General features: G+C 44.1%; 1 protein-coding gene across 3 annotated transcripts in view; it reads left to right on the top strand.

Annotated features, from left to right (window-relative positions):
• Positions 1–10,097: 10,097 nt before the first annotated feature.
• The window catches only part of slc8a3 (solute carrier family 8 member 3), an 88,083-nt gene continuing 74,342 nt past the window's right edge, over positions 10,098–23,838 (top strand). For 2 of the 3 annotated variants that reach the window (XM_035610596.2, XM_035610595.2), the window contains exons 1-2: positions 10,098–11,355; positions 17,273–19,135. In XM_035610596.2, the coding sequence (XP_035466489.1) occupies positions 17,355–19,135 (1,781 nt within the window). In that variant the 5' untranslated portion in view covers positions 10,098–11,355; positions 17,273–17,354. Of the gene's footprint in view, positions 11,356–17,272; positions 19,136–23,838 lie in introns of those variants that run through there. The other variant, XM_035610600.2, reaches the window with a different exon arrangement.

Raw genomic sequence — 23,838 nt, 5'->3', positions numbered from 1 at the left:
TTTCTTTTTTAAAAAACCCAAAAATAGATCTTGTATGCAGAGCTGCTCCGTCATGGGGATCACGTCTCACTTCACCGAACACAGACCTAAAAATGTCTGGTGATTCTGCAGAGGAATATTCTCCAAATTCAGAGGAGCCACATGTTGGTTGCATCTGTAATGTTAGAGGTGAATCACACACTGGCTCTCTGGATGCTCCACAGAGCAGAGCGGCCCCGGGCGCTTTTTGTTTTTTGATTAGGTACACTCTGTCTGAGGACGCTGCTCTGTTATCTTACTGAGGGAGTAAAGAAATGATGAGTTTGATGATGGTCAATGAGTGAACTGTACTTTGGAGGAATGTGTGTTTTATACTGTGATGTAATGCTGCAGTGATGGAATTAAATACTATTTACTTGAGTAAAAATACTTAATGAAAGTGCTCAATTATAAGCAAATCCTGCATTGGAAGCAGTAAAAGTATATAATTATAATCAGGGAAATGGCCCCTGTGACTGTTATATAATATATATTATATTGTACAACGAGATGGAGCTCATTCTTTTAAAATATTCAGTGTTAGACTATATCTAATAATTATTTTCATTATGGAACAATCTCCTGATTATGTTCCCGATTAGTTGATTGTTTGGTTCCTGCGCAGTTAATTACTCCGAGCTCAAAGGGAAACCTCCACCATGCTCGTTTTTGTAAAACCGATGGCTGAAACGTTACATTATTATAATGAGACACTGCAAAGCCTCACTCTTCTTTGGAACCAGGAAATGAAACGTGTCCCTGAGCACAATGCTGAAAACCTGCCAGTACTAATGTCGCTGTCCTGCACCTGATCGCTGACCTTTGACCCTCGGGGCCGGAGGATGGGAGCGCTTAGGAACAGGAATCAATAAAATGTCATGTTGTCCGTGAGTGTGATTTAATGCAGAAGAAGGTTTATGGGGGGGATTAAACAAAGTCTTGTACCGACAGTCATTTATCTGCTCTGAGTCTCTTCAAAAGTAAAACAACATTTGACAAACTGTTTCTTAGAGTAAATCCGGTTTTCACTAGAAGTGATGAACTGATGTTTACAGGCTTAATCTTTATATTTAATGAAGCAACCCGGTGAGAGGCTTTTAACCACAGAGAGCAATAGTTAAGTCAATGAAACGTTGACAGTTTTTAATTAACGTGACCCAGGGCCGGCCCCTGTACATCTGGGGGCCCTAAGCAGGATACGTTCGGGGGCCCTACCTCATAGGGGATAGTCCAGCTTTTGAATACCATTATAACCCTTATTCATGTGAAGTCTATCAGTTTAAAGCATCGCCTTCATCGTCATAATCGAGGCTGTGTTACATACGTGCTGTACATCATACCTATGTCGTTGTTGCCAGTTTCAGGGTCCTCACCTGTCGCCTTCTCGCACACGACTGTCAGTAGCAAGCAAACCTAATTCAGCAAGACAAAGTTTCGGGGGCCCCTGGCGGCTGCGGGGCCCTGAGCAGCTTCTTACTGGTGTGGTCTTGTAGGGAGGGGCCGGCCCTCACTTGAACTCAGGAGGTGGAGAATAACATCCAGCTGTTATTGTACTGTAAGGCAGCAAATGTAACACACATGACACTGAAATACTCTCAGAAGAGCATCAGTTTGATTGAACAAAACATCTGTGGAGCCAAAGAGTTTTGATGTATAAAAATGAATGAACTGTACACAGCCACAACCACAGGAGCATATAGATCAACACGCACTTTGCAGCCGAGTCCATTTACTGCCTGATGCTACAAAAAATTGACCTTAGGTCTGAGCAAATTGAAGAGAGAGAGAGAGAGAGAGATTTAAGACGTGAGGGAGCCTCATCTCAGAACTTTATATCAAACCACTGTACTTAAAATTTGGAAATGGTCGTAGGAGATTTCATTTCCTCTCAAAGTAACAGTTTCGGCTACGACCACACGAACCATTTAGAAACCCGGGCGCCGACACTAATGTGGCAGCTTTAGGGAGCTGCGGGATAAAAAAAGCATATTAAAAAAAAACCTTATCGCCCCGATCGCTGCAGTTTGTGTCAAAGTTTGTTCTCCTTCTTCTTGGAGTCATAACTCAGTCAAATGTGAACACACACATAATTTAAGCTCCAGAACGACTCTATAATTGTGGAATATTTCCTGATATCCTTCTTATAAATTTGGTTGAACGGACCATTATGGTGTATGATTTCTCATTAACGTGGAAATCTCCATATCGCTGTATTCTGTTTTGAACTAAATCGATCTTGTTTAGACTTTTTTCTTTATTTCCTCCTTGAAGTCCTTGTTCATGTGTTTTTTTATTTAGCTGTGAGTGTTCATGTGTGTGTGTGTGTGTGTGTGTGTGTGTGTGTGTGTGTGTTAGTGTGTGTGTGTGTGTGTGGTGAACCGGCCCTAACCTGCACTAAATTACTCAAAGCCGTTCGGCCTCACAGCTCCTCTGCAGAGCTCACTTCAAATGAACCACGTGAAGGAGACTTGAGAGTGCTACAGCAAAAAGATATGTTACTGCACACTCCCCTTCCATTACGGAGGAGCACACGGGGTGTAGTCGTCCTCCTCGTCCTCGTCGTCGGAGGCCAAAACGGGTCAAGGCAGAGGTTCCTTACCGTCGTAAGTGACCTGTCAGGATGCATGAAGATGAATTCACATGCCATTCAGTTTTTCATCGGAAAATGCAAGGAAACGTCATTAAATATTCATCGGACAAGGCTCGAAAAGGGGGGTAAATGAAATTCAATATTTACCATGTTGTTCCACGAGCAGGAGAACTAATGAAGCCATGGGAAAGTGGAGTCGCGGAGTCGTGCTTGAAAATTCCAGGGGCCCGTTGGCATCTGGGGTTCTGAAACGTTAAAGTAACCCTCAGCATCTTCCAGGGCCCCCAGTCCCCGTCCAGCTCCAGAGGCATCAAGGGCAGAAATAATCCACATAGAGATTAACCCTGACTGACACTGGATTACTGAGGTTGATACTGATATCGATGTTCAAGTTTTTTTTAAAGAATCCAATATTGATAAATCAGCTGATTGACTAGTCTCATAAACACACATTATTAATAAATATCTCTTACCTTTATTTTGGTTTTTAAATAGAATTGTGACTAAAACTAGAGTACACAGATTATTACAATATTTATCAGACGACATAAACATAGATACTGTCACATCTGCTAAATTATCGCTGTAGTTCTAAGTATGGAAACAGTCTAATTCTGGCACTTCCTGTTTTCATCTTGTGTCTTTAACAGTGTGGTCGCTCCTCCACTCCCACAACTAAAGGTGTGATAATTCACTGTGATGGCAACGCAATAATTATAATGGATCGAGAGAAAACAATAGAAAACACTCACAGAGGCAATATCCTCGTGTGAGTGTCCTATGCACAGTATATTTTTAGTTATGATATGATATATGTATATATATATATATATATATATATATATATATATATATATATATATATATATATATATATATATATATATATATATAAATGGGATAATGTGTTATGTAACCAGATGTGTAAATGCCCTAAGCGTTGACAACAGTCGACATAATTCAAATCATTAGAGTCATTTATCAGCTACGAACGTCAGTAACGCTTTACTTTAACTCCCCATGTTAAAAATGTACTGTATCAGAAATATTTTTTTTATTTATGTACAATTAATACACTCAAATCTAAAATACATAAAATTTCTTATATAGATATATTACAACAGTGTTTTCTCATATTGTCATGCATTACCCTGTGCACCTCTTCTAAAGTTGTTAACAAATACATTAATATACACTATATTATATTAATTGATAAACCATTTATTAAAGTGGTTATACATGTTAGAGGGTCTTCAAATTGTGTGTTGCCATAGCAATGATTGACTGATTACGGCTTCTCAGATGCGATCTGTTGCTTGTTGTCTACTCTAACACAACAGGCAGTTTCCCCATGTTTATTTTTTTTGTGTACCTTATGTTCATGACACGTTATCGACTAAATGACAAATGGAAAACAATTTAGAGATGAATCGATGATGACAATAATCCTTAGAACGCGGCAGCACTTGTGTATTTTGAGTGTATTCTCCTCAGGCCCCTTTGTCCCGGACGAGTAAAAAAAGGAAACCAGTGAAGCTGTGGACAGAGAGGAGCCGCGACCTTCACCCCCCTGCTGACTCCCCGAAATGTCACTTACACAGAGCCGCAGAGTCAAACGACAAAGAATGGACTTATTCTACGTGGAGGGATGGAGGGAGGGAGGGAAGGAGGGAGATGACCCCTGGGTTTATTTTATTTAGGCTCTCTCGCTCGCTCTCGCTGCTATAAATAGACGGAGGCTTGGCAGCTGAGGGGTAGTCCACGCAGAACAAATGCACCCCCCGGCTGTTTCACTTCATTCCCCACATAATGAGCCAGACCGAATGCGCACAGACTGCCGCCGTCACTTCCACTCTCCCCAGGACCGAGGCAAGGGGGCCACGCGTTGCCATGGAGACGGGGCTGTTGGGGGGAAAAGATGGAGAGGGGGCAGCGGGGCAAACGCCAGCCAAGACCCTCAAGACGAGCTGACCGCCCCCCCACTCGGATCTCCTGTCTCCTCGCCAACCCCTCACATTTCTTTTTCATCCCTCCCGTCTCCTGTCTCTTTCATTCAGCACCATAAGGCCCAAAGAAAGATGAGTGCGGAGTCCAGTGTCCTACACTGTGTCTCTGATGTAATGGAGTCGGTGTGGGTTTTCCTCTCTCGCCCATCTTCCTGCTGCACATACATTCCAGACCAGTGAACCACTGAATGCTCAGGCTCCAGTAGCTGCAGAAGTGGCTCTCTCCACGGACAAGACTACAACTGTGTGTGTGAGAGTGTGTGTGTGTGTGTGTGTGTGTGTGTGTGTGTGAGAGAGTGTTTCAGTTGCGTGTGTGAGAGGTAATTCTGAATAATGTCCCTAACGGCCCCTCATATATTTGTGTGTGTGTGTGTGTGTATGTGTGCAAACACTGGTCGCTGTGGATATTATTTAAGCTGAAAGTCCGGGCAGAGCGAGGCGCCTGGTGCAGGGGCTCCCCTTCTATCTGCATTGCACTCTTCATATTTATGGACCGTCAGGGTTTTTTTATGTGAGGAGAGGATTTATCAGCGCAAGTGGGGGGGAGGGGGGGGGGGGGGTCAAGGTTATGAAGCGTTATATGAAGAATAACCGGTGTCTGTACTTCCTCAATATGATGATGTACATACAGTATATACCCAACCTATCAAGGTGATGCATGGTTTGCAGGATGAATCTTATAAGCGATCACCAGAGCAAGGACCCAGGCGCACGAGCTGTTTGGATTTAAAGGGGGTGGAAATAAATTCATTTCCGTGATTTTGGAACCCAAAAAGTTAATCTGTGCAGAGCTTTGATGTAGTTTCACTTTGGTGACCTGTGAATCTGGGCCACTGGCTGACTGCAGAGGGGTTTGGGCATGAGTGCTGACCTTTGAGGGACTGAAGATAAAAAAAAACTACTTTTGCAACCTCTTATATAAAACCCCTCGCTCGACAGAGATGTTGCAGCAAAGTTTGCAGTATAGTTACAACACAGAAGTGGCACGTACAAATAAAAAACAAAGAATGTGTTTTTTTTACTGTGAACTGCTTCGTCCCGTCAGATCCCACAGCACAGATGGACGCCGCCGCTTCCAGCTCCACCTACAGCTCATCACCAGGACGCGTGAGCGAGCTCCGGGGCTGTCGAGGCACAGAGAAGCAAGGACACACCGATTTGTCTTTAATCTCAGTTTTTTTCTCTTTAAAGCCTAAAATTAACCAACCGGAGGGAGCAAATCAGAAGCATTTCAAGGGGTTTTTTGGGGGGCCCCAAAGGGGGGGGGGGGGGTCCATCTCAGGCACATACACACACATTGAGGTGTTCTAGTCTTCAAACAAACCTCTAAAGTTGCAAAGCTTTTGGCCGCTTGCTGGTGCACAGGGCCTCATTAGGATTTTTCCGACCTCGGTGTCGTTACAATACTTTCTACAAAGCCACTCATAGAATTTGAGGAGGTTCTCACGAAATTTTTTCACCTTCAAAAAAATAAGAACGGTCCGAATAAGTTTTGTGCCGTGGACCCGAACGCAGCCCGTTCCCCTGTTGGTGGAAAAAGACAAATAGACGTGGTAAGGTTTTGTATAAAACTAAAAACCATTATGCCATAAAAAGTTAGGAGAACCTTTTGAAAAGAGGTGTTTGCAGTGGTAGATTTTTCAGATTTGTGAACAGCACATATGAAATTAAAAAATGTCTGACAGATAATCTTCAAACCTGAGCAAATAAAAAATCATCTGCACGAAATGTTATGTGACGATTATTTTGTGTGTGTGTGTGTGTGTGTGTGTGTGTGTGTGTGTGTGTGTGTAATTTGAAATAACTGACCTTTCAATCGTGTGTTGTTTCCCTCTGCATCTTTTCCTCTGACTTGGCTCTTTGCTCGGTGTCTGACCCCCCTCCCCCCACCATCTCGCACACACACACACACACACACACACACACACACACACACACACACACACACACACACACACACACACACGGTCACTGGTGACAGCCTCCAGCTCTTGGGATCCTGATGTGAGGTGACTCTTTACCTTTCTCATTTCCCAACTTCACTATTCATTACTGACCGCTGTAAGCGGATGTCACCCAGGGGTGATGTCAGTGTTAACTCCCCTGATGACCCCTCCCTCCCTATGTCTCTCACCAGCCAGGACCACTGTGTCACTGCCTGACTGCCCCCCCCCCCGAAGTCGTTGCAACTCGAGCCTACAGATTATCGCCATGTGCAGAGGCGCCGAAGAACGACAGAGAGAGAGGGAGATGAAATGCAAATCACAAAGTGCAAGTGCAGCACTATTCCCCCGTTTCGTTCCCTGCTCCAGATTTTTTTTTCTGCTCCGGCTCCCGACGCACGCCAGACGCTTTAATGAAACTGATCCAGGGCCCCAGCTGCCGTCAGGCATACTGAGGAGAGGGGCAGGGGAAGGAGAGGTTAGCCCAAGTAGCTTTGCTTCCACAGAATCAATGCAACCAGTCGGTTTCGGGGGCCGCGGCCATTAAGGCCTCCCGGCCCCTTGCGAGTGCTGCCCCCCCCGACCCCCCCTCGAGTGGGGAGCGTGAGCGGGGGCCTCTGTGTGTTGATTACAAGTATAATCCATTAATCATCACCGAACACATCCAGGGCTTCGATGAGAGTGGCGAGAGCCGGCATTGAATTCCAAACGCACTTGCGCACACGCTGGCTGCAGGTACACGCGCAGAGCCCCCGCACAGCAAATCTGTACGGTGCCTTTTCTGCCGCCGCCCTCTCGCCCGCAGATAAGGAAAAACTTCGTTAAATTGTCCAACCATAATCTCCGTACTAATTACAGCATCACGCGGAGGAGGGGAGCGGGGGCCGGACGGATGGGCGTGGCGTTGGGGGGCTGCCTGATCAGATTGGCCCATCTCACCCCGCCCCCTCCACGTGCGTTTTGGTTCTTTAAATTTCCATATTTGAATTTAACAAGCATGCAACTCTGAACGGGCTAAAAAGACTCTCCACCACGGTGCCAGACTTTTGTAATTAAAACCAGGCCCAATTGATTTTTTATTTTGTTTCTTTTTTTTCTTTTTTTGCTTCTTTTGCACATACTGCAGGTTCCGTCCCCAAAAGAAAAGAGATGCTGCCTACTGCGGGGAAAAAAAGGGCCGCTTCCGAGTCTCTCCATCTTGTATCCTGGGCGGATGAATTCATTCATTGTTGATCAATTGCTAATTGATTTAAATGACTTTTTAAACACTTGTTTTTACATTTGACATACAGTTTTGTTTGCTCTGGGACTTACAGGATCACACACGCCTCAGGCCGGTGTGATGCTGTAATTAGAGGTGGGGGCAGCGTCGACATCCTCTCGCTCCGCTCCGGTCTCCGAGGCTCCGTCTGACTCGTCAGCAGCGGTTACGTGTGATTGTGCTGCAACGAGCACCGAGAAGCTCATTATCCTCAGGCCAGTGATGCATCTAACTGGGACTAAAAGACCACTGGGTTGAGCAATGCAACTGTGAGAAGAAGGTGCATAAAAAGAGACACACAAGACACGGTGAGGATGTGTGTGAACTCTCCGAGCCTCCCATCAGGATTCGTTTGAAGTTTAATAGTTTGACATTTTGGGTTGAATTTCTCATTAATAGTGTGGATCACACTTTAAAAATCTGTTCAAATGGCAAGTTTTGGTTTAATGGAGGGGTGATACATGACGACTCTCTTGTTGTCAGGCGATCAGCCGCAGCTCGTCAACAACAAGAAACCAAATACATTTATCAGCCTGATAAATTCAAAAGAATATTTTACAGCATTTCTCCAATTTTCCTCAGCCCTTCCTTCACATGTGATCTTCCGTGGTTATAGTCCGTACGATCCATGATAACCTGGTTTAAAGTATTCTGTTCAAATTGGAACACCTCACAAATGAGACTTGGGGGAGAGATATATACTGGCAGATCAGACCATTTTGAAACAACAGGGGGAAATAACATGGGCAACAACTACATCTCTACCCAAATACCCCCCCCCCCCCCCCCCCCCCCGGCTGATGCAGCTCTTGGTCTGGTCCATTTACTGGGCCTCAGTATTTAAGGTGACTCCACCCTCGGCCACATGGTTTGGCCAAACCAGGAAGGAGGACTGATATGAGAGGTAACTCAAATACAAACGCAACATGATTTACTTGTTCAATCAACAGTGTAAAACAAATGCGTGCGCCATTTCATGGCTGAAAACAATTAAAGTCAAATTTGGTTTTTGCAATGTGGCGGTAGCTGTTTTATTTTTAACCGAGACCGGCTAGCTGTTTGCCCCCTGGTTTCAGTCTTTGTGCTAAGCTAAGCAAAGCTAGCTGTTTACCCCCTGGTCTCAGTCTCTGTGCTAAGCTAAGCTAAGCTAAGCTAGCTGTTTCCCCCTATGTTTCAGTCTTTGTGCTAAGCCAGGCTAAGCTAGCAGGCTGTTGCTACATATTTAATGGTCAGACACGAGAGTGTTATCTTCCCATCTAAGTCTCTGCACACAAAAAGCGATGAGGAACAAGAGTGTTTCCCCATATGTTGAATAATTTACTACTTCCAAGGAGCTCATGGTGATTCATTAGCACACGTTAGCCCCCTACGGACGGACCTGCCAGGCTGCAGGCCCCAGGGGTTAGAGGGCCCATGGATCAGAGGCTCTGCGTAAAGAAACGCTAAATAATCTACATTAGAGCTCAGTTAAATGAGTCAAACTGACGATACAGATTTTTAAAAAAACACCACAGAGAAAACTAAAAAATGAATATTAAGTGACACAACCTTTCGGGGTCCTAAGGGCTGTGGGTCGTTTCTCTACAGGGGCCGATTTTCTCATTATCAGTCCTCGTTTGGCCCTTTATGCTTGTCATTTGTGTTGCATGTTATCTTAGCTGTTTTTAATCACATGTCTAAAGTTCATCAAAAAAATCTAATTCATATCAATTGGTAATCAAGGTTCTTGATCGCAGAAATAACAAGTTGGACATTATTCATTCATTTAATATTACTGACACTCTCTCAGTATTGTGCAGAATATTCTCACAGTGTTTATATCTCCTCTCCGTATTCATTACTTGTTGTCCTGTGTGTATGTTTGTATTTTTTGTCTTTTTATTTTTGCGTATCTTGTGTATTTGTGTTTGCGCCTTGGACCACGAGAAACGCCCTTTTTTTCCCACACATTCTGTATGTGGTAATGACTTAAACTTATCTCCTACATAAATCGATTTTTTTGTACTCTGGAATATGTTGTGATTGTCAAACTTTAGAAAAATATAGCTGATTGATAAATGTGTGACACCATTTCAACGTTCTGTTGGTCACTTTAATGTGTTTTAATAATACACAAATAGCGTTTAGGACCCTCAATGTTGAGCTTTTTCTAACTCTGGACCCTCATGTTGCTCTTGTGCCATGTGGACCACACTAAATGTCAGTGACCATCTTCCTGCTGCCTCTTACTTTTAAAGAAGTCGCAGCGTCTTATCTTTTTTTTATTACCTGTGTGTGCAGACACACTGGTTTTTTTTTTTTAGGTAAAACAACAAGTGATGCATTCGTTCTAATCTCTTAACTCCATGCCACCCCTCCCCGCCCTGGTGTGATGGAGGGCCGTGGTGGGCCCGGATGATACTCCCGGGTTTGTGTTGCAGGTTTCTCCTCTCAGCTGATGGTGACGTCGTCGCGCGCCTTCAACCGAGCCCGTCTGTGTGTGTGTGACTTTTACAAATGGGGGGAGGGAGGAGGAGGAGGGCTGCAGGGCGCAACCATTTCACACCTCCGCCGCGCGAGGAGAGGGCCTGACATTCATCATCCTCTCTGCTTTGCTTCCGAGGATGACACTTCACAGATAGGAAGCTCGTCTCCAGCCACACCACTGCGAACTGACGAGGAGAGGAGACGCACTGTGCTGGGGCGGTGCGCAAAGTCCGGCGCACGCACAGCCGCGCGCGGGGGGACGCGCAGCCGAGCCGAGCGCGTCTCCGAGGTGAGACAGCGTCCACTTTGCGGGGCTTTGCGATTTCTCTGCGGAAAGCTCTCGAGAAGAGCCGGCGAGTGCCGAAGCTCCACAAGACCGACAGCATCCCATTCCCTGCGCTATGGCAACGGAGAGACGACGAGGAGGAGGAGGAGGAGGAGGAGAGCGCTGATTCACGGCGATTCACGGCTCGCAGGAGGAGGGAGAGCCGCGCGCGACGGGGGCAGAAGATCTATCTCTCCACCGAGGGTGCAACCTTAAAATACCGACCCCCCCTCACTCCTCCTCCTCCCTCCTCCTCCTCCCTCGTCATTGACAGCTTTGCGACCCGGTCAGTCCGTCAGACAGGGAGGATCTGGGGAGGAGGGCGCACAGGCAGGGAGAGGACGAAAAGCGCCATCACCTCTGGCCGGTTTGATCCAATCGCCAATAACCGAAGCGAGCAAGGCTGCGGGGACCTGCCTCCCTCTCTCTCTCTCTCTCTCTCTCTCTCTCTCTCTCTCTCTCCCCCCCCCCCCCTCTCTCTCTCTTCTTCCCTCCCTCCGTGTACATGAGGACGACACAGCGGCATCACCGGAGGATTCTGGTCCGAGGACGAGGAGCACGTTTGGCTCAGGGGATCCACACAGCGAGCTCGCATACCGAGAAGCGTTGGCTGATCTGAACGGCGACGACACGAATAAAAGGGGGCGGACGGGAGCTGTGTGTGTGTGTGTGTGTGTGTGTGTGTGTGTGTGTGTTTCGCAGCCGCTGAGGGCGACCGAAGAAAACTCCCCGGAATACAAATCCAGGTAGGTTTATGATCCATAACGCACGATGCCAACTCGCCGACACGAACCTGGGAGCCAACCAGTGATGAATAGGACGTGTGAGATGTGTTTCCTGTAGTGAGATATGCGTGGCAGATCCCACCAGATGTGTTTGGGGATGCGCGTATCTGCGAACACACAGTCGATAGTGTAAAGTGATGAGATGTGGCTGAGGTCCGTCACTCCGGGGAGCTTCGTTCCTTCCTTCCTTCCTCCTGCTGCTCGGGCTTTAACCTGCCCATCTATACTCCCGTTGCCCCCCCCTCCCATCATTGTGCAGATGTGATCCATTGCAACGGGCTGAAATGGATTCGTGATACCGTCTAATGGGTGTGCCATTAAAATAATTGGCGTCTGTCAACGCAAGTAACAGATACGGGTTGTTATACAGCCTGCTGCTGCCGATTGGCTGAGCACCTGGGTGTTTCCAGTTTTTACATATATACATATGAATCTGCAGCTTTTATGTGTTATGCTTTCCTGTGCATGATCTCGCCCCGTTCCAAGTGTCTCCTGTGATAAATTATGGATTAATTTCAGGGAAAAAACGAAAGAAAGCATGTGCACGCACAGGCCTTTACGCACCCCTATAAGTTATGAGTGCGGGCCTGTATGGGAGCTCCAGCAGGGACCCCCCCCCCCCCCTCAGGTTTCTCTGGAGAGAGAAAGGGCCAATAAGATGATTAATCAGCAACAGCTGAAGCTCTCCGTGTGTCTGCTGAGTCCCACGTTTACGCGCATCTCAAATAGCCTCCTTAAACAAGACCCCTCATCCCAAAATAGGGGAAGGGAAAGCGATCTGTGAACAGAGCAGCCGCTCCCCTGCTCCCAGCAACAGTCAGGACGTGTAAGAAGGGTGATCAACCCAAAGGTGCCCTGAGTCAAACATTCATGTCTCTCCAATCCACTGTCATCTGGAGTCAGACTGATCCATCTGTCTGAAAATAATCAAAAATGTCTTGTCATCATAATTCCCCCCTAAAGCCAAAGTTGGCACATTCACATAGTTTGTTATTGTTCAACATCCCAACCCACTATTTTAGTTCAATATCACAACATTTTCCTGTTTAGAAGCTGGAATAGCCGGAGAGCTTCTGAAAAATCATCTTAAAGCTACAGTGTGAGATTTTTCGAAGAACTTATTCACAGAAATTAAATGCATTGTCCGTAAATGTGTTCACATACTGTATGTATAATCACCTTCAACAAAGAATCTGTGTTTTTTCGTCAACTTTGAATGAGTTAAATATAGTTATATGAGGTGGACCCAGCCTCCGTGTGAGTCGCCATGTTTGCTACGTCGTGTTGAATATGGTTGCTGCTCAAAACGCTCCAGAATACGGAGCATTCTAATGGATTTCCAGCGCTGCCACAAAAAACGGGAAATCAGTGGTGCTCCACCATAAAGTGTCCCCTGTCGGTTGCTCATTCGTTTTTTTTTTTTGTGGTTTGCAACTTTACCACCAGATGCCGCCAGAAAATTACAAAAATTACACACTGGGGCTTTAAATTATTCATTGATCACCATCATAGCTGCCTGTTTTCTGTGGACTGACCAATCGATTAATCTGCTGATCGTCTTTGACGCTAAGGCAACACTTTGTGTGGTATTAAAGCCTTTCTATTGGCCAGCTGTTTTCTTGGAGGCTCCTCCCCGATCACAAAAGACTGTAAAGCTTGAAACACGTTGTTTTCTTCCTAACACACTTTATTTACGTTACAGCTATTTGGTTGGTTTTTATTTGTTTACACTTTATGATATAGCTAAACTGTCGATTTTGCTGAAGTTTAAGTTTTATTCGAAAAAACCCCAGATTATTTTTACACAGAACAGACAGCTAGCGCACCGTAAGGAAATATTTGCTGAATTTTACAAAGTGTATTGGATTTTAAATCGCTTACTGCCCCTTTAAGTCAAATGTTTCTGATATTTGAATTAATAAATATCACTGAGTTCTACGTCCTTATCGTTTCTAAAGAAAGAAAAAAAGTAATTAAAAGTTTTGTGGATTGAGTTTAAATGAGGTCACTCTCAACCATTTGTGGTTGAAGAAGTCAGTTTCGGATTTAATTGGAAAATGTTAAGGCTCAGTTCAGATCCGTACTCGGTTGCAGTATGGATCTGAAATTCCTATTTGATGGTCCAGAATTTATGAACGTCTTTGTCTTTGTAGTTGATTTTTTATATACTTTTTGGAAGCTGCATCTGAGCAGTCTTGATTAAATTCCAGTGCCTGTCCATTTCTGCCTTCACGATGCAAAACACAATACTTTACACAGCGTTAAGTGTAAAAATTGTTTTGCGTTGCTTCTAATTTAGGGGTCATGGTTTTGATTCGCGTGAAACACGTAGAGAAATTGAATCTTTCACCCTTCGTCACCGAACAGCAGTCAATGCAGTTTATGTTGATAGAAAATTAATACAAAATCATTGTGAGGTCATGCACCTATGTAATCATCTCAGATTGTGGTTGTCTCTTAATTGATTTCTCAGTCACGTCAATAAATCAATCAATCAATTCGTCCCTATCAGCTATATTAGGAGCATTTATGTAATATTCCAGTTCATTTGAGGAGAATTTCAGATCAGCCTGTGAAAACAGTTGTACAATGTGTTTTGTGTTGAGGGGCTAGAAAAATATAACCCAGATGGTGTCATCAGAGTCATCTTGGACTGTGTTACGCACTGCGGGTGTGGAGTTTGTAAGACGTGGGCATTTACCAGTTCAGTGAACGACGCTATGCAATTGCATCATGCAAGTTGATTTTTTTAAATATTTTTTTTACATGTTGTAGTATGGAATGGCCTCAGCAGCTGTTGTACGCCCCGAGAGGAAAACGTGCAAGTCAGTCACAACCTGCACTGCTTAAATAATACAAATAATCTGGGCAGCATTATGTTTTTATTAAAATGTATTTGATAGTGTAGATGAGTAGTATATAAACATAATTGAAATGCTATGAAGTACGGATGCTTTTTTAAGATTAGTAGGGGTAGTAGTAGTAGTAGTAATAGTATCAGTAGTTTTGCTAATTATGTAGTAATGCTTAACAGCAGCAGAGGAGGTAGTAGTATAGGAGATATGGAAAAGATGAGTTTTTTTGCATGCACAAGGAATCAATATTTCACATATCTTTATTACTACAACTTAGGATAGTGCAAGCAGTATTTCATATCTGGTGCATCTTTTGAGGGAACTGCAAATGAGAGACAAGCAGAGTTAGAAATTATTCTTTTTGAGCATTATTTTATGCAGCTTATGAAATTTATAAATCTAACAGGACCTGGCAGGAGGCACTCGCCAGGCAATTGACTCCCTCCGTCCACTGTTACTGTTTGGCCTTTTAGTTTATCTTTAAAGTTCTCTGTGTCCCCCTCGAGTTTGCTCTTGGATTCATGGGTATTTGGATTGTTTTCCTTTTTGTTGTGCCTTTGTTTATCCAGAGTAGGTGGACTGAGCACATTTTTTTTTACTCTTTTTCATCACTGTCCTCCTTCTTTATACTCTGAAAAACACATTTATGCATGGACACACAAGAGGCTAACGATGTTCGCAATAAAGCAGCAGGAAATCACAGCAAGGTGTTAAAGGGATGGGTAATTTCAGCTCATTTAGAGCAACTATAATCAATAATAGATCTTAATATGTATAGTGATTAACCCACAGGATCTGCAGTTCCCATCAGCATGATAGAACATTTTAGCATCTTTTAGCTCTTTGTTTTGGTTTTCAGCCCACTACTTGATTGATTAAGTTCACTCGCACAGTTCTCATAGTGTTGTTTTTCGCTGTAGCAGGCAGGTGTTATAATTTTTTTTAACTGTTTATGCCCTTAAATCAGACTTGAATTGCCTTCCCAGCACAGTAAGTTAGTTAGCTAGCTAGTTAGCTAGCCAGCTCATAAGACGCAGCATTTAGAGAGGCAGGTATTTTCCTCAGCGTTTGCTGGGAGACCAAAACAAAGCTAAAAATGAGTTAATATTGGATTAGCATTCATCAGGTGAGCAGAAACAGGATTTTAAGCATTTTTGCTCAAGTTTTTTTTTCCATATTGACTTAAAATGTTCATGTAGTTATCTTGAATCGTGTTGCTTTTAAAACGACTTAAAATAGCGAGGTCAACAAGATTTGTTAAACTGTAAATATTATAAATAATTTATTCCAAAATGTTGTTTAAGCTAACGCCTGAGTTAGTTGAAAGTTTTTTTTGGACACATTTAGGTGTGTGTTGACACTGCTCAGATTCCAGAGACATGGGCTTTTTAAATAGGAGTGAGTGCTTCAAATACCTCCATTGAAAATGTTGTCAGCTATCCAAACTCGATCGGCTGACTGGATGATGAATATAATTTGGAAAAAAATGGCCCCTGGAGGTTCAAGTAGCTGGAGTTATTTTAAGTCTTCAGTTCCATTATATCAAGTAGGCTTAGAGTTAAATATAATAAAACAACAACATCAACAAAATTGTACGGAGCATAGCATGGGTACTCAACCTTTTAACCAGAACACAAGAATGCACTTTTGGGGGAAAAATGTAAGAAACATTAAGCTCAACTCAAGCTAAGGGAAACGGGTATGACAGTAAAAAAAAAGAAATGTAATACTCCAGTGAATTCAGGACAGAATAACTCACACTGTCTCCACTTCTCTGAAGAGATCATTTTAATTCAGACTAAACTGCTGGTGTTCCTCGTGGGACCAAAGTCGGGTGAAGGCTGCAGAGTGGCCCCACCCAGTCTCCGGAACCGCTAAATAATCACAGATACCATTCAAAAGAGAGCCTCGATAATAAATCCCCAGTGTTACGGCTTCTCAGTTTGGCGTGGTTAAATGGTCTTGGTGCTCCCGTTGCCTTTGGCCTCAGCTGTTAACATCAAAAGAATTTATAAGTCCTATCTAATGAGAGCTGAGGAAAGGCGTAAGATGCTTAGCCTGAGCTTTTATGAATTTGGAAAAATGTCTGCATTGTTACTGTAATGATGGTCTCTCTTGTGGTAAGTGCGCATTTAGGGCTCAGTATATAATGAATTTGGACGGGACATCTGTACTCTTTGTTTTAGTTCGCCGCTTGATGGTCTCCTGCCTCCCCTCTGCTGTTTTTTTTTGCCAATGCGACATTTTGGACACTGCTTAGTTTGGCAACATTGGATGCCTGCTGAGCGAGCTGTTTGGTTCAGAGCTGAGTATTACCCCTGAGATTTCAGACAATCATGCTCAACTTCACATTACTGGGCGCACATATCCACATCTTAACTGAAAATAAACTTTATTATTGGAAATGAGCCCACGGGCTATGATTTTATTAAACTAATGTTATCTACATTGTTCACACAGTGATTTACAGACCTGAAAATGTCATTAATTTTTTAAGCATGGAATGTTCCAGCCCGGCTGTCTTAGATAACATAAAGGTCTCATGACTATGCTGTTTGTAAAGTTAGAGGACGGAACTGTTACAGAAGGATAGCGGGATCATTTCATTTCGAGCACTCGTATAAAACAGAGACATTTTTTTCTTGCTTCAGACACACCGTTTCTCCATGTGAAATACAAACACAATCTTACACACTTTCTTTGACTCAAACTTGGGATTTAAAACAATGTGGAAATACCCCAAGGCTGGATACCCATTACATAGTGTGATTGCATTCAGTTATAAATTATTATGTGACTAAAATTAGTGCATTGCACTCCACTCCTGTTTTAATAAGTAATGCATTAAGTAAGTATATTTTCATCACGCAATATATGCATTCATTTGGGGAGACCCAAAGGAACATGGTGCAATTGTTTTTCTCACTGTTGTCCCCATCTGGATGTTGTTGCTTCCGTAAGTAATAAAGTTATACAGTAATATAACACCCATATAATCTGTTGTTTTCCCCTTGTTGTTTTAGGTGGTGGGTGGAGAAAAAGCACAGCCCAGTGCTGGATCCCAGAGGGACTGTCAGTGTGGACCCTTGAGACGTAGGAGGGTGCATGGAGGGTTCAAGGCCTGTAAAGCCAGGGTCCTCAGCCTGCCTCTGGTTGGGGCTGGTCTCGGTGGCTGTTGCCTTCCTTTGTACAGAGGCCCGGACCACTCCGAGTCCGCTGCTCAGCCCCAGCAATGCAACTTGTGAGGGGAACTCGAAGTGTCGTGGGGGGATTATCCTGCCCATATGGTATCCAGAGGATCCTTCCATGGGAGACAAGATTGCACGGGTCATTGTGTATTTTGTGGCCATGATCTACATGTTTCTTGGAGTGTCCATCATTGCTGACCGCTTCATGGCGGCCATTGAGGTAATCACTTCCCAGGAGAAGGAAATTGTCATCAAAAGGCCTAATGGGGAAACGACGACCACTAAAATCCGGGTGTGGAATGAAACAGTCTCCAACCTCACCCTCATGGCCTTAGGCTCGTCTGCCCCTGAGATCATGCTCTCTGTAATTGAGGTATGTGGACATGGGTTCCAAGCTGGTGAGCTTGGGCCTGCCACAATTGTTGGCAGCGCAGCCTTCAATATGTTTGTCATCATTGGCCTCTGTGTGTCTGTCATTCCCCAAGGAGAGGTACGCAAGGTCAAACACCTCAGAGTTTTCTTTGTCACTGCAGGCTGGAGCATCTTTGCCTACATCTGGCTCTACATGATACTGGCTGTGTTTTCTCCCAACGTAGTCCAGGTTTGGGAGGGTCTACTCACACTGGCCTTCTTCCCCATATGCGTCATCCTTGCCTGGGTGGCGGACAGACGACTGCTCTTCTACAGGTTTATGCACAAGAGGTATCGCACTGACAAACACAGGGGAGTCATCATCGAGACGGAGGCTGAACGCTCCAAGGGGATTGAGATGGACGGCAAGCTGGTCAACTCTCACTTCATGGATGGAGGTGCAGCCAGCAATCTGATTGGTTTGATTGAGAGCAAAGAGGTAGACGAGTCCCGGCGTGACATGATCCGCATCTTGAAAGATCTGAAGCAGAAGCACCCAGAGAAAGAGATGGATCAGCTGGTTGAGATGGCCAACTACTATGCTCTCTCGCACCAGCAAAAGAGCCGTGCTTTCTATCGCATCCAAGCTACACGCATGATGACAGGTGCCGGGAATATCCTGAAGAAACACGTTGCAGAGCAAGCGAAGAAGAGCGTCAGTGTGCAGGAGGTGCATGTGGAGGAGCCAGATGAGTATGTATCCCGGATTGCTTTTGAGCCGGCTGTCTACCAGTGCCTCGAGAACTGTGGTGCTGCCATTCTGACCATCACCAGAAAGGGTGGCGACATCGACAAGACCATCTACGTGGATTATAAAACAGAGGACGGGTCAGCTAATGCTGGGGCTGACTATGAGTTCACAGAGGGCACAATGGTATTCAAACCAGGAGAGATGTTCAAGGAAATAAGCATCGGCATCATCGATGACGACATCTTTGAAGAGGATGAGCATTTTTTTGTGCGCCTCAATAATTTGCGTGTCCTGGAGACCGAGGACGAGCTGCTGTCCCCCAACAGTCTCCCATACCCGAAGGCCATGCTGGGCTTCCCCAGTGTGGCCACTGTGACCATCCTGGATGACGATCATTCAGGCATCTTCACCTTTGAGAGCAGCTCCGTGCACGTCAGTGAGAGCATCGGCATTATGGAGTTGAAAGTGCTGAGGACTTCTGGAGCAAGGGGGACGGTCATTGTGCCTTATCGCACCATAGAGGGACTTGCCAAAGGCGGAGGGGAGGACTTTGAAGACAACTACGGAGAGCTCGAGTTCAAAAACGACGAGACGTGGTAAGACAGCAACTCTGTTTTTCTAATGCTTGTGGGACAGTTGGTTTTTCGTTAAGCTGTTGTTGGTTCATCATTGTTATTATCTGATTTTTAATCACCCAGGGTTATTGAAGTTAATTTAGGAGTCATAAATAAGCTACTTTCTTTGCGTTGTTTGCTGTCCCATTTATCTGTGTGTTATGATTTAGAATTGCAGTTTGATGATGGTAGACCTGTCAAGAAGCACTAGCAACAGTATATATGATACCATCACTAGCTTCATAGCTGTTTGACAGACTGTCAGATACACATCTCAATCAGCTTTTCCTTATGATACAAATATGTTGTCTTCTTTGCCTCTTGACATCATTTAATTTCTAATATACTCTGGTAACCTGTTCATGTGCTGTTTGCACTTATCACTCTTTGAATTTAAGATGCTTTTTTCTTTACATGGTTACACAATATGCCCTCTTATCTGAGTGTGCACTCTGTGTCCGCCTGTTTTCCTTTTGCTCTTATCCGAGTTCCTATGGCAGCAATCCCGTGTGTGTCGCATGCAATGGGAATTCAACTTTGGGATTCGTCACACAACCGTGGCAACGGGAAGCCCTTAACCAACGTCCCCCTCTTTTCTATAATCCCTGCCGCTTTTGTGTCGTTGAACTTTGTCTTTTTGTCTTTTTTAGTTGCTTGAGTTTCATGCCTGCTTCAACTGAACCAAAGGAGAATTCCAACAAAGGTGAAAGGCCACGCTCACGTTGGTGCAGTAATCAGTCCATAGTCGTCTTTTAGGTCAGTAGGTAGATTGTGTCAAGATGAGCGACATGACTGGAGGTTTGATTCCTTTTGGGGACAGCCATGCTACAAAAGCTTAATTTGGTACAGTAAGAAGCCTCTGTGAGTAATAGTGACACCCTTTTTGAATTGTGTATGTTATGGATACTTGTCAGCTGTACCATCTGTGTATAATACTACACCACAAACACACAACACTGGTTCACAACTGAGTGGGAACATTTTGGCAGTGCCTGCAACGATAGCAACCTTCTGTAGTGGAGTACAAACCGTATCGGTGCCGCGTATCGTATGATACTACAGCCATTTGTGCCCTGCATGTAAGGCAAAGTGCTCCGGGGATACTGGCATGTGTACCGAATTTTGCCTCTTGAGAAATATTGATTTGTTTATTTCACAGCTTTTGTCCGCTTGCATCTCGCACTTCGGCGGGCGGACACTGAATCGTTGTGACCTGCGTCCGTGACATCCCCTTCCCCCACCAGTCAGGACCCTCTCAGCTATGCTTTGGCTGACCGGCAGGGTCTGTGCTCCGGGGTGTGTGTTCCTGAGGGCTTTCGCAGCCCAGGAGACTGGCAGCGGGGTAAAGAGTGTCTGGGTGATCAGCATGCTCTCGGGGCCGCCTGAGCTCTCAGGGTTTTGCTTGATTTATGTGAGAGATGCTTTTTGGGCCGGGCCCTGAAGGCTGCCAGGGGGAGTAGAGAAGGGGGAGCGATGTGGAGAATGACTGTTATTACGAGATTGCTGTGATGTCGTTGGCATTGTGAGGCAATACTGGTCTATCGATCCGTTCATTGTGTTGCACATCGTGCGGCGAGTTACATTTTCTAACATTGCAGCCTTGCTTTCGAGAGAGTGACTGTGAATTGATAAAGTAGTGTGTAGGCAAGTCGTGATCTGGGAGAATAATCTCACTCTTTGGTAAAACAGTCATTTCTTCAGAACATTTCAAATTTTGCATTTGGGTTTCCTGTTTGAGAGATTATTCAGTTTCTTAATCTTACATTCATGAGGAGTTCAAAAATATCAGATAAGAGACACTGTATCGATAAACACTTGCTTTATATTTTGTTTACTGTGTTGAAAAATGGGCAAATCATCATTGGTATTGAACATTTCATAGAACAGTGCGGACCAGGACTAAAGAGATCGAGCCGACCCTCTCATTCAGTCACGTCGTGTCCCTCGCCAGCACATTTAAGAGAAGTGAAACATACTTAACAGAATCCACCTACATACCACCTCCAGCAGCTCGAAGGCTTTTATCTCATTTTTAAAATTCTGACGGAAAAAAAAAATTGATATTTCTTGCCAGGCAACCGGAGTAAAACTGAAGTAGGTTACCGGCGCTGTACCAAGAAATTGTCTTGAACACAACCTGTGAAATGTTGAATTGAAGATAATGTGTGCTAATTAGCATCTGGTAGCTGTATATCTGGAGATCTGATTGAGCCAGGCAGGATGCTTCCAGTCTTTATGTTCAGCTACGCTAACTCTCTCCTGGCTGTAGTATGGCATCAGGCCTCTCATCTGACGTAACTCCCAGCAAGAAAGCATATTAGTGCATTCAACTATTTCTCAAACCATATAAACCATCTCCAATTCTTTTTATTTATAGAAACATACCTCTATAGCTGGGCTTGTGGAGATTTATGATTTAATCAAAAACGAATTGCTAGGTTGAAAGACCGGGACGAAGGGGCCGGGCCGAAGGTCACTATGTCTGACCTTTTGATCCTTTTACCAAGAACTACCACATTGCTGCTTTTAAATAAGTTGTAAATGCAAACGCTGACATTTTCCGTGACATTGACGAGAAGTGGCCGTAGGCATGCAAAGAGAAAATTATACGATGATGAAATAATCAAATTCACCATCTGTTCAATCAACGTCAAAGAGAAAAGGCTTGTTGACAATGTTCAGTTTTATTGTCCACGCTGACTGACAGGATTCAAAATAAACTTTAACTGAAAGGGGACAGCCCAAGATATATGGTCGATGTTAAACTAACATTAGACATTCAGTGTTGATTAATGTACTCACTATAGAGTAATGATACATGTTCTATAATTACTCAAGAACGTACAGGACATTATTCAACTAAGCAGCTAAAACAATGGATAATGTTCATATGCATGAGCACGCTCGCATATTATTATGAAAATCTCTCCTTCAACCTTCGGAGACTTCTGGATTCCTTTGTGGAAATGGCAGACCGCTGTTACAGAAGTCCCGACAAATCTCCAGAAATTTCCATAATTACGCTCAGATAGTGATGAATTATATTCCGTGTGCATCCATGAAGAAGACAAAGAGGAGCAGTGGAAGTGACGGCTTCATCCAGAAGCGTAGCAGAAGATTCATGAGAGCATTTCCATACACAAAAACAACGTGTAGAATATTCACTAAAGGCATAATTACAATGATGTTTCTCCTGCTGCTGTGAAAGCTCTCCTCGGGCTCATTTACTGCGTTCACGACATGGAAGTATAAAGAATTTTTGTAAATTTTTTTGCCTCCATTGCCTTCACATTCATATTTCACCGCTGGCGTGTATGGAAATTGACAATGAAAACGTGTATTTCCATTTTGCAGACAAGCACATGGTTAAATCAGCTTTCCCTCTCATTGCTAATTCCGTGTTAATTATGACACGTCTGAAGGGCAAGGTTTTTAAAAAAAAAAAAGTCCTTTAGGACAATTAGCCCACATTTTGCTTCAGCTCTCATGCTCTTCCTTTCTTTCTCGCCCTGTCTGACGAGGCATTGACTCTCAATCTCTTTTGACACACTTTGGGCCCATTGTTATCAACCCGAGTGGAAATTTATTACAGTCCTAATCTGCTGCTCTGGAATAAATACATCACTCCAATTCTTCGCCAGACAATAGTTCTCAGCATGAAGGATGAGGTTTAATAGTTTCTTCGGCTCCGAGCCGACAGATATGAACTTCATCGAGCCGCCACAGGCTTTCTTAAGTGTACGTTTTATGGCTGTCAAAGCTGTAAAGCGATTCCTAGGGTAAAGATTACACCCTTATATGTTAGGTTGTCGTACCAGGGACATGTATAGTGTATGGTTTTGCTTTTGGCACAATTAGGTCATGTCTATTAACTTTTATATTTTGGCCCTGGCGTTGATATAAGAGCAGGCCTGTGAGTAAAGTTTTGTTTCCATCCGTTTCTGTCATTTGATGCGTTGAAAAACTATGTAAAATTGTTTGTCTGACATTAGACCAACAGTTTTGTTGTTTTGATAACTTGAAGGATGAGTCGATTGTCTCAACTGTATTTGCATATTCTTCTTTTGATCAACTAATTGACTGCTTGACGGATTGTTTCAGCGCACAAGAACGATCTTTCAATTATTAGTCGATCGATCGACCATCAATTTAGTGTCTTATATCATTTATAAAGTCCCCCAAAAAATGACAAAAATGTTTTGTTGCAGCTTCTCCAATGTAAATATTTTTCATAGTGCGTTCTTAGTCTTCTAAAAATGTACACTGAATATCTTAGGGTTTTGGTTCTTGGACTTCTCAGCAGTGAAAATAATCTTTTTTTAAAAATCCCCTTGTGACAGGCATGGCCTGGTATATGCTCATTTCGCTGCTGAGAATATTAAATGGATAAAGGTCGGCGGGCCTCCCTTTTCCCCATGACCCAGTGACGATACGGCAGCTGTGCGGTGCAGAAGCTCCGTCCCTGGAGAGTCACATGTTTAACCAGGCACTGATGGATTCATAAACAAATGGATGGTGTGCGGCGGACAGACCGGAATCGGCTAAAGTAATTGCCACCGCGGTCACGCTTGTATGAGCACGACTCTCCTGTGCCTGTAAACCTGCCTGGCATTTTTATATAAACAGCGTCATGTTGGGGGGGGGGGGGTGCACAGATTTGCCCTTTCCCCTGCTCTCTGCCCCGC

The sequence above is a fragment of the Scophthalmus maximus genome, chromosome 15 (assembly GCF_022379125.1).
Source record: "Scophthalmus maximus strain ysfricsl-2021 chromosome 15, ASM2237912v1, whole genome shotgun sequence".
NCBI lineage: Eukaryota > Metazoa > Chordata > Actinopteri > Pleuronectiformes > Scophthalmidae > Scophthalmus > Scophthalmus maximus.
The sequence above is the reverse complement of the archived record's forward strand: the minus strand, read 5'-3'. Positions and strand labels throughout refer to the sequence as shown.